The sequence below is a fragment of the Pezoporus occidentalis genome, unplaced genomic scaffold (assembly GCF_034315485.1).
Source record: "Pezoporus occidentalis ecotype Australia unplaced genomic scaffold, CSIRO_AGI_Poc_V1 ctg1017, whole genome shotgun sequence".
NCBI classification, from domain to species: domain Eukaryota; kingdom Metazoa; phylum Chordata; class Aves; order Psittaciformes; family Psittacidae; genus Pezoporus; species Pezoporus occidentalis.
In genome coordinates, this window is record NW_026912798.1 from 4,609 (window position 1) to 20,481 (window position 15,873).

A 15,873-nucleotide genomic window follows, 5' to 3' on the forward strand; every position below is an offset into this window, starting at 1 on the left:
GGCAGAGGTTGGGGGGCAGGGCCCCATAGGTCTCAATGGGGTGGGAGCCGGGCCCCATAGGTCGCAATGGGGCAGAGGTTGGGGGGCAGGGCCCCATAGGTTTCAATGGGGCAGAGGTTGGGGGGCAGGGCCCCATAGGTTTCAATGGGGCGGAGGTTGGGGGGCAGGGCCCCATAGGTTTCAATGGGGCGGAGGTTGGGGGGCAGGGCCCCATAGATCTCAATGGGGTTTTGGCTGGGCCCCACAGGTCGCAATGGGGCAGGGGTTGGGGGGCAGGGCCCCCGCTACCCCCAGTTGAGCTCCAGGTCCTCGCGGTTGGGGGGCAGGGCGCGGGTGACGACGCCGGTGCCAATGGTGCGGGCGCCGTCGCGGAGGGTGAATCTCTGCCCCACCTCGAGCACCATTGGCTGGCGCAGCAGCAGCGTCAGCGCCGCGTCCTCCCCCGGCAGCACCAGCTCCTGGTTGGGGGGCAGGGGAGGGGGGGGGTTATGGGGCAGAGCTGTGGGGCTGGGATGTGGGGCTGGGATGTGGGGTTGTGGGGTTGGGTTATGGGGCAGAGCTGTGGGGCTGGGATGTGGGGTTATGGGGTAGAGCTGTGGAGCTGGGATGTGGGACTGGGATGTGGGGCAGGGTTATGGGGCAGAGCTGTGGGGCTGGGATGTGGGGTTGTGGGGCTGGGATGTGGGGCTGGGATGTGGGGCTGGGATGTGGGGTTGTGGGGCTGGGTTATGGGGCAGAGCTGTGGGGCTGGGATGTGGGGCTGGGATGTGGGGCTGGGTTATGGGGCAGAGCTGTGGGGCTGGGATGTGGGGTTGTGGGGTTGGGATGTGGGGTTGTGGGGCAGGGTTATGGCGCAGAGCTGTGGGGCTGGGATGTGGGGTTGTGGGGCTGGGATGTGGGGTTGTGGGGCTGGGATGTGGGGTTGTGGGGCAGGGTTATGGGGCAGAGCTGTGGGGCTGGGATGTGGGGCTGGGTTATGGGGTTGTGGGGCAGGGTTATGGGGCAGAGCTGTGGGGCTGGGATGTGGGGCAGAGCTGTGGGGCTGAGCTGTGGGGCTGGGATGTGGGGCTGGGATGTGGGGCCGGGTTATGGGGCTGGGATGTGGGGTTGTGGGGCTGGGATGTGGGGCTGGGTTATGGGGCAGAGCTGTGGGGCTGGGATGTGGGGTTGGGTTATGGGGTAGAGCTGTGGGGCTGGGATGTGGGGCTGGGTTATGGGGCAGAACTGTGGGGCTGGGATATGGGGCTGGGTTATGGGGCAGAGCTGTGGGGCTGGGATGTGGGGCTGGGATGTGGGGTTGTGGGGCTGGGATGTGGGGCAGGGTTATGGGGCAGAGCTGTGGGGCTGGGATGTGGGGCTGGGATGTGGGGTTGTGGGGTTGGGTTATGGGGTAGAGCTGTGGGGCTGGGATGTGGGGCTGGGTTATAGGGCAGAGCTGTGGGGCTGGGATGTGGGGCTGGGTTATAGGGCAGAGCTGTGGGGCTGGGATGTGGGGCTGGGTTATAGGGCAGAGCTGTGGGGCTGGGATGTGGGGCAGGGTTATGGGGCAGAGCTGTGGGGCTGGGATGTGGGGTTGTGACCTCCTGTGAAAAGTGGCAGAGCTGTGGGGCTGGGATGTGGGGCTGGGTTATGGGGCAGAGCTGTGGGGCTGGGATGTGGGGCTGGGTTATGGGGCAGAGCTGTGGGGCTGGGATGTGGGGCTGGGATGTGGGGTTGTGGGGCTGGGATGTGGGGCTGGGTTATGGGGCAGAGCTGTGGGGCTGGGATGTGGGGCTGGGTTATGGGGCAGAGCTGTGGGGCTGGGATGTGGGGTTGTGGGGTTGGGATGCGGGGTTGTGGGGCTGGGATGTGGGGTTGGGTTATGGGGTGAGCTGTGGGGCTGGGTTATGGGATGTGGGGCTATGGGGCTGGGTTATGGGGTGCTATGGGGCTGGGATGTGGGGTGCTATGGGGCTGGGTTATGGGGTGCTATGGGGCTGGGATGGGGTGCTATGGGGCTGGGATGTGGGGTTATGGGGCTGGGTTATGGGGTAGTGGGGCTGCTATGGGGCTGGGTTATGGGGTGTGGGGTTGGGTTATGGGGCTGTGGGGCTGGGTTATGGGGGCTATGGGTTATGGGTTATGGGGTGTGGGGCTGGGTTATGGGGTGCTATGGGGCTGGGTTATGGGCGCTATGGGGCTGGGTTATGGGGTGCTATGGGGCTGGGTTATGGGGTGCTATGGGGCTGGGTTATGGGGTGCTGTGGGGATGGTTATGGGGCGCTATGGGGCTGGCTTATGGGGTGCTATGGGGCTGGGTTATGGGGTGCTATGGGGCTGGGTTATGGGGTGCTATGGGGCAGGGTTATGGGGTGCTATGGGGATGGGTTATGGGGTGCTATGGGGCTGGGTTATGGGGCAGGGTTATGGGGTGCTATGGGGCTGGGTTATGGGGTGCTATGGGGCTGGGTTATGTGGGGCTGGGTTATGGGGCGCTATGGGGCAGGGTTATGGGGTGCTATGGGGCTGGGTTATGGGGTGCTATGGGGCTGGGTTATGGGGCGCTATGGGGCTGGGTTATGGGGTGCTATGGGGCTGGGTTATGGGGTGCTATGGGGCTGGGTTATGGGGTGCTATTGGGCTCTATGGGGTTGGTTATGGGGTGCTATGGGGCTGGGTTATGGGGTGCTATGGGGTGCTATGGGGTTGGTTATGGGGCTGGTTTTGGGGTGCTATGGGGCTGGGTTATGGGGTGCTATGGGGCACTATGGGGCTGGGTTATGGGGTGCTATGGGGCTGGGTTATGGGGTGCTATGGGGGGGCTATGGGGTGCTATGGGGCTGGGTTATGGGGTGCTATGGGGCTGGGTTATGGGGTGCTATGGGGCTGGGTTATGGGGGCTGGGTTATGGGGCGCTATGGGGCTGGGTTATGGGGTGCTATGGGGCTGGGTTATGGGGTGCTATGGGGATGGGTTATGGGGTGCTATGGGGCTGGGTTATGGGGTGCTATGGGGCTGGGTTATGGGGTGCTATGGGGATGGGTTATGGGGTGCTATGGGGCAGGGTTATGGGGTGCTATGGGGCTGGGTTATGGGGTGCTATGGGGATGGGTTATGGGGTGCTATGGGGCTGGGTTATGGGGCGCTATGGGGCAGGGTTATGGGGCGGAGCTATGGGGCTGGGTTATGTGGGGCTGGGATGTGGGGTGCTTGTGGGGTTGGGTTATGGGGTGCTATGGGGCTGGGTTATGGGGTGCTATGGGGCTGGGTTATGGGGTGCTATTGGGCTCTATGGGGTTGGTTATGGGGTGCTATGGGGCTGGTTATGGGGTGCTATGAGGAGCTATGGGACTGGGTTACGTGGTGCTATTGGGTGCTATGGGGTTGGTTATGGGGCACTATGGGGCTGGTTATGGGGTGCTATGGGGTGCTATGGGGCTGGGTTATGGGGTGCTATGGGGATGGGTTATGGGGTGCTATGGGGCTGGGTTATGGGGTGCTATGGGGCTGGGTTATGGGGTGCTATGGGGCTGGGTTATGGGGTGCTATGGGGCTGGGTTATGGGGTGCTATGGGGCTGGGTTATGGGGTGCTATGGGGCTGGGTTATGGGGCGCTATGGGGCTGGGTTATGGGGTGCTATGGGGCAGGGTTATGGGGTGCTATGGGGCTGGGTTATGGGGTGCTATGGGGGGGTTATGGGGCTGGGATGTGGGGTGCTATGGGGTTGGGTTATGGGGTAGGGTTATGGGGCTGGGTTATGTGGGGCTGGGTTATGGGGTGCTAGAGGGTTATGGGGCTGGGTTATGTGGGGCTGGGTTATAGGGCAGAGCTGTGGGGCTGGGATGTGGGGCAGGGTTATGGGGCAGAGCTGTGGGGCTGGGATGTGGGGTTGTGGGGTTGGGTTATGGGGTAGAGCTGTGGGGCTGGGATGTGGGGCTGGGTTATGGGGCAGAGCTGTGGGGCTGGGATGTGGGGCTGGGTTATGGGGCAGAGCTGTGGGGCTGGGATGTGGGGCTTGGGATGTGGGGCTGGGTTATGGGGCAGAGCTGTGGGGCTGGGATGTGGGGCTGGGTTATGGGGCAGAGCTGTGGGGCTGGGATGTGGGGCTGGGATGTGGGGTTGTGGGGCTGGGATGTGGGGCTGGGATGTGGGGTTGTGAGGCAGGGTTATGGGGCAGAGCTGTGGGGCTGGGATGTGGGGCTGGGATGTGGGGCTGGGTTATGAGGCAGAGCTGTGGGGTTGTGGGGCTGGGATATGGGCCTGGGTTATGGGGCTGTGATGTGGGGCTGGGTTATGGGGCAGAGCCATGGGGCGGGGTTGTGGGACTAGGTTGTGGAATCATGGGGCTGGGCTATGGGGCAGAGCCGGGGGGCAGGGTGTGTGGGGCAGGAGGTGTGGGGCTGCCCCATAGCTCACCTTGTTGGGGGGCAGGGTATGTGGGGCAGGATGTGTGGGGCTGCCCCATAGCTCACCTTGTTGGGGGGCAGGATGTGTGGGGCAGGATGTGTGGGGCAGGGCGTGTGGGGCAGGGCGTGTGGGGCTGCCCCATAGCTCACCTTGTTGGGGGGCAGGGTATGTGGGGCAGGACGTGTGGGGCAGGATGTGGGGGGCAGGGTATGTGGGGCAGGACGTGTGGGGCAGGATGTGTGGGGCTGCCCCATAGCTCACCTTGTGGGGGGGCAGGGTATGTGGGGCAGGATGTGTGGGGCTGCCCCATAGCTCACCTTGTTGGGGCAGGGTATGCGGGGCAGGGTATGTGGGGCAGGATGTGTGGGGCTGCCCCATAGCTCACCTTGTTGTGGGGCAGGGTATTTGGGGCAGGGTATGTGGGGCAGGATGTGTGGGGCAGGGTATGTGGGGCAGGATGTGTGGGGCTGCCCCATAGCTCACCTTGTTGGGGGGCAGGGTATGTGGGGCAGGGTATGTGGGGCAGGACATGTGGGGCTGCCCCATAGCTCACCTTGTTGGGGGGCAGGATGACGCGGCAGGCGATGTCCCACGTCTGCGAGAACATCACTGGGGTGTAATGGGCCGCGAAGGGCTTGTGGCGGCCCCCCTCCTGCGGGCTCAGGATGTAAACCTATGGGGAGATGTGGGGCTGACCCATAACCGGCCCCATTGCTGCCCCACAACTAAGCCCCATACCCACCCCATTGCTGCCCCATCGCTCAGCTCCATACCCACCCCATACCCAGCCCCATTGCTGCCCCATAAGTAAGCCCCATACCCACCCCGTACCCAGCCCCATTTCTGTCCCATACCCACCCCATAGCCAACCCCATTGCTGCCTCATCCCGACCCCATCCCCAGCCCCATTGCTGCCCCATAACTCAGCTCTATACCCACCCCATCCCCACCCCATTGCTGCCCTATGCCCAGCCCCACAGCTGCCCCATACCAACCCCATAGCCTGCCCCATACCAAGCCCCATACCAACCCCATTGCTGCCCCATAACTCAGCTCTATACCCACCCCATCCCCACCCCATTGCTGCCCCATCCCCACCCCATAGCCTGCCCCATACCCAGCCCCATTGCTGCCCCATACCAACCCCATGCCCAGCCCCACAGCTGCCCCATAACTCAGCTCTATACCCACCCCATCCCCACCCCACAGCCTGCCCCATACCCACCCCATAGCCTGCCCCATCCCCACCCCATACCCACCCCATAGCCTGCCCCATAGCCAGCCCCACAGCTGCCCCATAGCCTGCCCCACAGCCTGCCCCATAGCAGCCCCTTTACCTGGGCCTCCAGCCTCTGGTGTGTGCTCAGGCTCCCCGGCTGCCCCACAACCATGCCCCATCCACACCCCATACCCACCCCATACCCACCCCATGCCCAGCCCCACAGCCTGCCCCATAGCCTGCCCCATAGCCAGCCCCACAGCTGCCCCACAGCCTGCCCCATAGCAGCCCCCTTTACCTGGGCCTCCACCCTCTGGTGGGTGCTCAGGCTCCCCGGCTGCCCCACAACCATGCCCCATCCCCACCCCATAGCTGCCCCATACCCAGCCCCATGCCCACCCCATGCCAGCCCCCCCACATAGCCTGCCCCATACCCAGCCTGCCCCATACCCACCCCATAGCCAGCCCCACAGCTGCCCCATAGCAGCCCCCTTTACCTGGGCCTCCACCCTCTGGTGGGTGCTCAGGCTCCCCGGCTGCCCCACAACCATGCCCCATCCCCACCCCATAGCTGCCCCATACCCAGCCCCATGCCCACCCCATAGCCAGCCCCATACCCACCCCATAGCCTGCCCCATACCCACCCCATGCCCACCCCATAGCCTGCCCCATACCCACCCCATAGCCAGCCCCAGCCTGCCCCATACCCACCCCATTGCTGCCCCATAGCACCCCATTCCTGCCCCATTGCTGCCCCATAGCACCCCCCTTTACCTGGGCCTCCACCCTCTGGTGCGTGCTCGCTCCCCGGCTGCCCCACAACCATTGCCCACCCCATGGCCCCACAGCTGCCCCCAGCCTCCACCATCTGGGCCTCCACCCTCTGGTGTGTGCTCAGGCTCCCCGGCTGCCCCACAACCATGCCCCATCCACACCCCATACCCACCCCATACCCCCCATGCCCAGCCCCATGCCTGCCCCATAGCCTGCCCCATAGCCAGCCCCACACCCCACAGCCTGCCCCATAGCCCCCACCTGGGCCTCCATGGGCCTCAGGCTCCCCGGCCCCACCAGCCCCATCCCCACCCCATAGCTGCCCCATACCCACCCCATACCCACCCCATAGCCAGCCCCATACCCACCCCATAGCCTGCCCCATACCCACCCCATGCCCACCCCATAGCCTGCCCCATACCCAGCCCCATACCCACCCCATGCCCACCCCATAGCCTGCCCCATAGCCGCCCCCTTTACCTGGGCCTCCACCCTCTGGTGGGTGCTCAGGCTCCCCGGCTGCCCCACAACCATGCCCCATCCCCACCCCACAGCTGCCCCATACCCACCCCATAGCCTGCCCCATAGCTGCCCCATAACTCAGCTCTATACCCACCCCACAGCCGCCCCATACCCACCCCATTGCTGCCCCATAGCCTGCCCCATTGCTGCCCCATAGCAGCCCCCTTTACCTGGGCCTCCACCCTCTGGTGCGTGCTCAGGCTCCCCGGCTGCCCCACAACCATTCCCCATGCCCACCCCATAGCCTGCCCCATACCCACCCCACAGCCTGCCCCATAGCAGCCCCCTTTACCTGGGCCTCCACCCTCTGGTGTGTGCTCAGGCTCCCCGGCTGCCCCACAACCATGCCCCATGCCCACCCCATACCCAGCCCCATGCCCACCCCATAGCCAGCCCCACAGCTGCCCCACAGCCTGCCCCATAGCCAGCCCCACAGCCTGCCCCATAGCCGCCCCCTTTACCTGGGCCTCCACCCTCTGGTGCGTGCTCAGGCTCCCCGGCTGCCCCACAACCATGCCCCTCCGCAGCTCCTCCCGCCGCAGCCCCCGCAGCAGCGCCCCCAGGTTGTCCCCGGCCTCGGCGTGCGCCAGGCTCTTGTGGAACATCTCAATGCCTGCAATGGGGCGCAGTGGGGCACGCTATGGGGCGGGATATGGGGGGCTATGGGGCGGGCTATGGGGGATATGGGGCGGGATATGGGTGCTATGGGGCGGGATATGGGGGGATATGGGGCGGGCTATGGGGTGGGATATGGGGGGATATGGGGCGGGCTATGGGGGATATGGGGCGGGATATGGGTGCTATGGGGCGGGATATGGGGGGCTATGGGGCAGGATATGGGGGGATATGGGGGTCTATGGGTGGGCTATGGGGGGGCTATGGGGGTCTATGGGGGGTATGGGGGGGTATGGGGTGGGCTATGGGGGGCTATGGGGGGCTATGGGTTCTATGGGGCGGGATATGGGGGGCTATGGGGCGGGATATGGGGGGCTATGGGGGGTCTATGGGTGCTATGGGGTGGGATATGGGGGGTATGGGGGGTGCTATGGGGCGGGATATGGGGGGCTATGGGGTGGGATATGGGGGGGTATGGGGTGGGATATGGGTGCTATGGGGTGGGATATGGGGGGTGCTATGGGTGCTATGGGGCGGGATATGGAGCGGGATATGGGTGCTATGGGGTGGGCTATGGGGGGCTATGGGGGGCTATGGGATGGGGTATGGGGGGCTATGGGTGCTATGGGGCGGGCTATGGGGGGCTATGGGGCGGGATATGGAGGCCTATGGGGGGCTATGGGGTGGGCTATGGGGGGCTATGGGGCGGGATATGGGGGGCTATGGGGGGCTATGGGGCGGGATATGGGGGGCTATGGGGGGCTATGGGTGCTATGGGGCGGGCTATGGGGGGATATGGGGCAGGCTATGGGGGGATATGGGGTGGGATATGGGGGGCTATGGGGCAGGCTATGGGGGGATATGGGGCGGGCTATGGGGGGATATGGGGGGGATATGGGTCTCTATGGGGCAGCTATGGGGGATATGGGGGGAGTAATGGGGGATATGGGGGGGTATGGGGGTCTATGGGGGGGATATGGGGGCTATGGGGGGGATATGGGGGCTATGGGGGGGATATGGGGTAATGGGGGGCTATGGGGGCTATGGGGGGGATATGGGGGGGATATGGGGGGATATGGGGATCTATGGGGTAATAGGGGGCTATGGGGATCTATGGGGGGCAATGGGGGGGATATGGGGTAATGGGGGGCTATGGGGGGGATATGGGGGCATATGGGGGGAATATGGGGGGGATGCAATGGGATCTATGGGGGGGATATGGGGGGCTATGGGGGGATATGGGGATCTATGGGGTAATAGGGGGTAATGGGGGGCTATGGGGGGGATATGGGGGGGATATGGGGTGGGATATGGGGGGGGAGGGGGTTATGGGGTGAGCTATGGGGGGTGTGGGGGGGGCTATGGGGGGCTATGGGGGGATATGGGGGGGCTATGGGGGGGATATGGGGGGTCTATGGGGGGATATGGGGGGGATATGGGGGGCTATGGGGGTCTATGGGGCTCCTATGGGGGTCTATGGGGGGATATGGGGGGTCTATGGGGGGATATGGGGGGGATATGGGGGTCTATGGGGGGGCTATGGGGGGTCTATGGGGGGCTATGGGGGGGCTATGGGGGGGCTATGGGGGGGCTATGGGGGTGCTATGGGGGGCGCTATGGGGGGCTATGGGGTGGGTTATGGGGGGCTATGGGGTGGGATATGGGTGCTAAGGGGGGCTATGGGGGGCTATGGGGTGGGATATGGGGGGCTATGGGGCGGGATATGGGGGGCTATGGGTGCTATGGGGCGGGCTATGGGGGGGCTATGGGTGCTATGGGGCGGGATATGGGGGGCTATGGGGGTGCTATGGGGCGGGCTGTGGGGCGGGCTATGGGGCAGGATATGGGGGGTATGGGGGGTGCTATGGGGCGGGCTATGGGGGGATATGGGTGCTATGGGGTGGGATATGAGGGGAATGGGGGGCTATGGGTGCTATGGGGGTGCTATGGGGGTCTATGGGTGCTATGGGGTGGGATATGGGGGGCTATGGGGGGATATGGGTGCTATGGGGCAGGATATGGGGGGTATGGGGGGTGCTATGGGGCGGGCTATGGGGGGATATGGGTGCTATGGGGCGGGATATGAGGGGGTATGGGGGGTGCTATGGGTGCTATGGGGCAGGATATGGGTGCTATGGGGCAGGCTATGGGGGGATATGGGGGGTGCTATGGGGGGGTATGGGGGGTCTATGGGGGGGTATGGGGGGTCTATGGGGGAATATGGGGGTCTATCGGGCAGCTATAGAGGGTCTAAGGGGGTCCTATGGGGGGCAATGGGGGTCTATGGGGGGGCTATGGGGGGCTATGGGGTCTATAGGGGGCTATGGGGGGAAATAGAGGGGCTATGGGGGTCTATGGGGGGCTATGGGGGGTTATAGGGGGTCTATAGGGGGACTATGGGGGGGATATAGGGGGTCTATGGGGGGGCTATGAGGGTTCTGGGGGGGCTATGCGGGGTGCTATGGGGGTCTATGGGGAGGCAATGGGGGGTTATAGGGGGTCTATGGAGGTCTATGGGGGCTATAGGGGGGTCTATGGGGGGCAATGGGGGGGTATGGGGGGTCTATGGGGGTCTCTATGGGTCCCCATGAGTCTCTATGTCTCTCTATGTGTCTCTGTGTGTCCCCATGGGTCCCCATGGGTTGCTGTGGGTCGCCGTGGGTCCCTATGGGTCCCTATGTGTCTCTATGGGTCCCTGTGGGTCACTGTGGGTCCCTATGGGGTCTCTATGTCTCCCTATGGGTCCCTGTGGGTCGCTGTGGGTCTCTATGTCTCTCTATGGGTCTCTATGACTATCTATGTCTCTCTATGGGTCTCTATAGTCTTTATGGGCCTCTATGGGTCTCTGTGGGTCTCTCTGTGGGTCTCTATGGGTCCCCGTGGGTCTCTATGTATCTCTATGTATCTCTATGTGTCCCCATGTCTCTCTATGGGTCTCTATGGGTCCCTATGTGTCTCTATGGGTCTCTATGGGTCCCTGTGGGTCTCTGTGGGTCTCTGTGGGTCTCTGTGGGTCTCTATGGGTCTCTATGGGTCCCTATGGGTCTCTATGGGTCTCTATGGGGTCTCTATGGGTCCCTATGGGTCCCCGTGGGTCCCCGTGGGTCTCTGTGGGTCTCTATGTGTCCCCATGTCTCTCTATGTCTCCCTATGGGTCCCCATGGGTCTCTATGAGGTCTCTATGGGTCTCTATGGGTCTCTATGTGTCCCCATGTCTCTCTATGTCTCCCTATGGGTCCCCATGGGTCTCTATGGGTCTCTATGGGTCTCTATGGGTCTCTATGGGGTCTCTATGGGTCCCTATGGGTCCCCGTGGGTCTCACCGGTGACCACGGAGCGCAGGTGCCGGCTGTAGCCCAGGATCTCGCACTCGTCCCCCTTGCGGATGGTGCCGCGCTCCAGCGTGCCCGTGACCACCGTGCCCCGGCCTGCGGGATGGGGGGACATGGGGGGCAGGGGGGAGATGGGGGAGATGGGGGGAGATGGGGGGCAGAGGGGGGGGGCAAATGGGGGGAGATGGGGGGAGATGGGGGGAGATGGGGGGAGATGGGGGGAGATGGGGGGAGATGGGGGGAGATGTGGGGAGATGGGGGGAGATGGGGGGAGATGTGGGGAGATGGGGGGAGATGGGGGGAGATGGGGGGGAGATGGGGGGAGATGGGGGAGATGGGGGGAGATGGGGGGGGGGGGGAGATGGGGGGAGATGGGGGGAGATGGGGGGAGATGGGGGGCAGGATGGGGGGAGATGGGGGGAGATGGGGGGGATGGGGGGAGATGGGGGGAGATGGGGGGAGATGGGGGGAGATGGGGGGAGATGGGGGGAGATGGGGGGAGATGGGGGGAGATGGGGGGAGATGGGGGGGAGATGGGGGGAGAGGGGGGGGGGGGGAGATGGGGATGTGGGGGAGATGGGGGGAGATGGGGGGAGATGGGGGGAGATGGGGGGAGATGGGGGGAGATGGGGGGAGATGGGGGGAGATGGGGATGTGCAGTGCTACCTGCGGGATGCGACACGCATCATGGCCAGCAGGTGTGGGGAGATGGGGGGAGATGGGGGGAGATGTGGGGAGATGGGGGGAGATGGGGGGAGATGGGGGGAGATGGGGGGATGGGGGGAGATGGGGGGGATGTGGGGGGAGATGGGGGGAGATGGGGGGAGATGGGGGGAGGGGGGAGATGGGGGGAGGGGGGCAGGGGGGATGTGGGGGGAGATGGGGGGACAGGGGGGAGATGGGGGGAGATGGGGTCAGGGGGACATGGGGGTCAGGGGGACATGGGGGGCAGGGGGTAGATGGGGGTCAGGGGTAGATGGGGGTCAGGGGGGGACATGGGGGGGACATGGGGGGAGATGGAGTTCAATGGAGCTCAATGGGTTTCAATGGGTCCCCAATGGGTCGCTATAGGTCTCTATGGGTCCCAATGGGTTTCAATGGGTCCCAATGGGTCCCAATGGGATTCAATGGGTCCCAATGGGGTCCCAATGGATTTCAATGGCTCCCCAATGGGTCGCTATGGGTCCCAATGGATTTCAATGGGTCCCAATGGGTTTCAATGGGTCCCAATGGGTCGCTATGGGGCGCTATGGGGCGCTATGGGGCAGTACCGGGGATGGAGTGCACGGCCTCCACGGGCAGCAGGAAGGGGCGCTCTGGGTCGCTCTGGGTCGCTCTGGGTCGCTATGGGGCGCTATGGGTCGCCATGGGGTGCTATGGGGCGCTATGGGTCGCTATGGGGCGCTATGGGGCGGTACCGGGGATGGAGTGCACGGCCTCCACGGGCAGCAGGAAGGGGCGCTCTGGGTGGCTATGGGACGCTATGGGGCGCTATGGGTCGCTATGGGTCGCTCTGGGACGCTATGGGTCGCTATGGGTCGCTATGGGTCGCTATGGGGCAGTACCGGGGATGGAGTGCACGGCCTCCACGGGCAGCAGGAAGGGGCGCTCTGGGTCGCTCTGGTTCGCTCTGGGTGGCTATGGGTCGCTATGGATCGCTCTGGGACGCTATGGGTCGCTATGGGGCGCTATGGGGCAGTACCGGGGATGGAGTGCACGGCCTCCACGGGCAGCAGGAAGGGGCGCTCTGGGTCGCTCTGGGTTGCTCTGGGTGGCTATGGGGCGCTATGGGTCGCTATGGGGCGCTATGGGTCGCTATGGGTCGCTATGGGGCGCTATGGGGCAGTACCGGGGATGGAGTGCACGGCCTCCACGGGCAGCAGGAAGGGGCGCTCTGGGTCGCTCCGGGATGCCATGTGTCGCTATGGGGCGCTATGGGTGGCTATGGGGCACTATGGGGCGCTATGGGGCGCTATGGGGCGGTACCGGGGATGGAGTGCACGGCCTCCACGGGCAGCAGGAAGGGGCGCTCTGGGTCGCTCTGGGTCGCTCCGGGACGCTCTGGGTCGCAATGGGGCGCTATGGGGCACTATGGGGCGCAATGGGGCGCTATGGGGCAGTACCGGGGATGGAGTGCACGGCCTCCACGGGCAGCAGGAAGGGGCGCTCTGGGTCGCTCTGGGTCGCTCTGGGTGGCTATGGGTCGCTATGGATCGCTCTGGGACGCTATGGGTCGCTATGGGTCGCTATAGGGCGCTATGGGGCGCTATGGGGCGGTACCGGGGATGGAGTGCACGGCCTCCACGGGCAGCAGGAAGGGGCGCTCCAGGTCGCGGGGGGGCAGCGGGATGTGGGTGTCGATGGCGTCCAAGAGCTTCAGCACCGACTGCAGGCCCAGCTCCGGGTCCCGGTCCTGGGGGGCAGGGAGAGAGCATCTGTGGGTCACTGGGGGGGGGGAGCTATGGGGGTTCTATGGGGGGGCTATGGGGGTCTATGGGGGGCTATGGGGGTCTATGGGGGGGCTATGGGGGTCTATGGGGGGCTATGGGGGTCTATGGGGGGGCTATGGGGGGGGGGTCTATGGGGGGGCTATGGGGGTCTATGGGGGGGCTATGGGGGTCTATGGGGGAGCAATAGGGGGCTATGGGGGGGTCTATGGGGGACTATGGGGGTGTCTAGGGGTCAGTAGGGGCTACCGGTGTGCTGTGGGGGTCTATGGGGGGGGTCTATGGGGGTCTATGGGGGGAGTTATAGGGTTCTATGGGGGGCTATGGGGCTCTATGGGTCTGTGGGGCTCTATGGGTTTCTATGGGGGTCTATGGGGTCTCTATGGGGGGTCTATGGGGGGATATGGGGGTCTATAGGGGGATCTATGGGGAGCTATGCGGGTTCTATGGGGGGATATGGGGGGTCTATGGGGGGCTATACGGGTTCTATGGGGGGTCTATGGGGGGCTATACGGGTTCTATGGGGGGCCTATGGGGGGCTATGCAGGGGCTATGGGGGGGCTATGGGGGGGCTATGGGGAATGCACAGGGGTCTATGAGGGTTGTATGGGGTCAATGGGGGGCTATGGGTGTGCTATGGGGGTCTATGGGGGCTATGGGGGAGCTATAGGGGGCTATGAGGGGTCTATGAGGGGTCTATGGGGGTCAATGGGGGGTGTCTAGGGGTCAGTGGGTGGCTATGGGTGTGCTGTGGGGGGCCATGGGTGGCTATAGGGGGCTATGGGGGAATATGGGGGTCTATGGGGGGCTATGCGGGTTCTATGGGAGGTCTATGGGGGTCTATGGCGGGCTATGGGGGGATATGGGGGGTCTATGGGGGGCTATACGGGTTCTATGGGGGGCCTATGGGGGGATATGGGGGGCTATGGGGGGATATGGGGGGGCTACGGGGGGCTATGGGGAATGCACAGGGGTCTATGGGGGGGGTACAGGGGTCAGTGGGTGGCTATGGGTGTGCTGTGGGGGTCCATGGGAGGGTCTATGGGGTGATATGGGGGGTCTATGGGGGGCTATGGGGGGCTATGGGGTGTCTATGGGGGGCTATGGGGGGGCTATGGGGTGTCTATGGGGGGATATGGGGGTCTATGGGGAGCTATGCAAGTTCTATGCGGGGCCTATGGGGGGCTATGGAGGGCTATGGGGGGGCTATGGGGAATGCACATAGGTCTATGGGGGGGTATAGGGGTCAATAGGGGGCTATGGGTGTGCTGTGGGGGTCTATGGGGGGCCTATGGGGGGTCTATGGGGGTTCTATGGGGGTCTATGGGGGGTCTATGGGAGGTCTATGGGGGGCTATGGGGGGAGTCTATGGGGTCTATGGGGGGATATGGGGGTCTATGGGGAGCTATGCGGGTTCTATGGGGGGATATGGGGGGTCTATGGGGGGCTATACGGGTTCTATGGGGGGCCTATGGGGGGATATGGGGGGCTATGGGGGGATATGGGGTGTCTATGGGGGCTAAGGGGAATGCACAGGGGTCTATGGGGGGGTATAGGGGTCAATGGGGGGCTATGGGTGTGCTATGGGGGTCTATGGGGGCTATGGGGGCCTATGGGGGGTCTATGGGGGGATATGGGGGGTCTATGGGGGGCTATGCGGGTTCTATGGGAGGTCTATGGGGGGCTATGGGGGGCTATGGGGGGCTATGGGGGGATTTGGGGGGTCTATGGGGGTCTATGCGGGGATATGGGGGTCTATGGGGAGCTATGCGGGTTCTATGGGGGGATATGGGGGGTCTATGGGGGGCTATGGGGGGTCTATGGGGGATATGGGGTGCTATGGGGGGATATGGGGGTTCTATGGGCAGCTATGCAGGTTCTATGGGGGGCCTATGGGGGGCTATGGGGGATATGGGGGGTCTATGGGGGCCTATGGGCAATGCACAGGGGTCTATGGGGGGGGTACAGGGGTCAATGGGGGGCTATGGGTGTGCTATGGGGGTCTATGGGGGCTATGGGGGAGCTATAGGGGGCTATGGGGGGTCTATGGGGGGCTCTATGTGGGGCTATGAGGGTCAATGGGGGGTGTCTAGGGGTCAGTGGGTGGCTATGGGTGTGCTGTGGGGGTCTATGGGAGGGTCTATGGGGTGATATGGGGGGTCTATGGGGGGCTATGGGGGGTCTATGGGGGGCTATGGGGGGTCTATGGGGGGTCTATGGGGGGCTATGGGGTGTCTATGGGGGGATATGAGGGTCTAAGGGGAGCTATGCTAGTTCTATGCGGGGCCTATGGGGGGCTATGGAGGGCTATGGGGGGGCTATGGGGAATGCACATGGGTCTATGGGGGGGTATAGGGGTCAATAGGGGGCTATGGGTGTGCTATGGGGGTCTATGGGGGGCCTATGGGGGGTTTATGCGGGGGCTATGGGGGTCTATGTAGGTCTATGGGGGGCCTATGGGGTGTCTATGGGGGGGTATGGGGGGTCTATGGGGGGCTATGGGGGGTGTACAGGGGTCTAGGGGGGGATATAGGGGTCAATGGGGGGCTATGGGCGTGCTCTGGTGGTCTATGGGGG

The 15,873-nt window shown here is 64.3% G+C and overlaps 1 protein-coding gene across 1 annotated transcript; it reads right to left on the reverse strand.

The window, feature by feature from the left end:
• Window positions 1-284: 284 nt before the first annotated feature.
• TUFM (Tu translation elongation factor, mitochondrial) lies at window positions 285-13,284 on the reverse strand (the record flags this gene model as incomplete). The annotated part of the gene is made up of 5 exons (XM_062613719.1): window positions 285-458; window positions 4,941-5,060; window positions 7,364-7,515; window positions 10,841-10,945; window positions 13,130-13,284. Coding segments are annotated over 5 exons (706 nt in total), but the record flags the coding sequence as incomplete, so codon positions are not given.
• Between the last annotated feature and the right edge of the window lie 2,589 nt (window positions 13,285-15,873).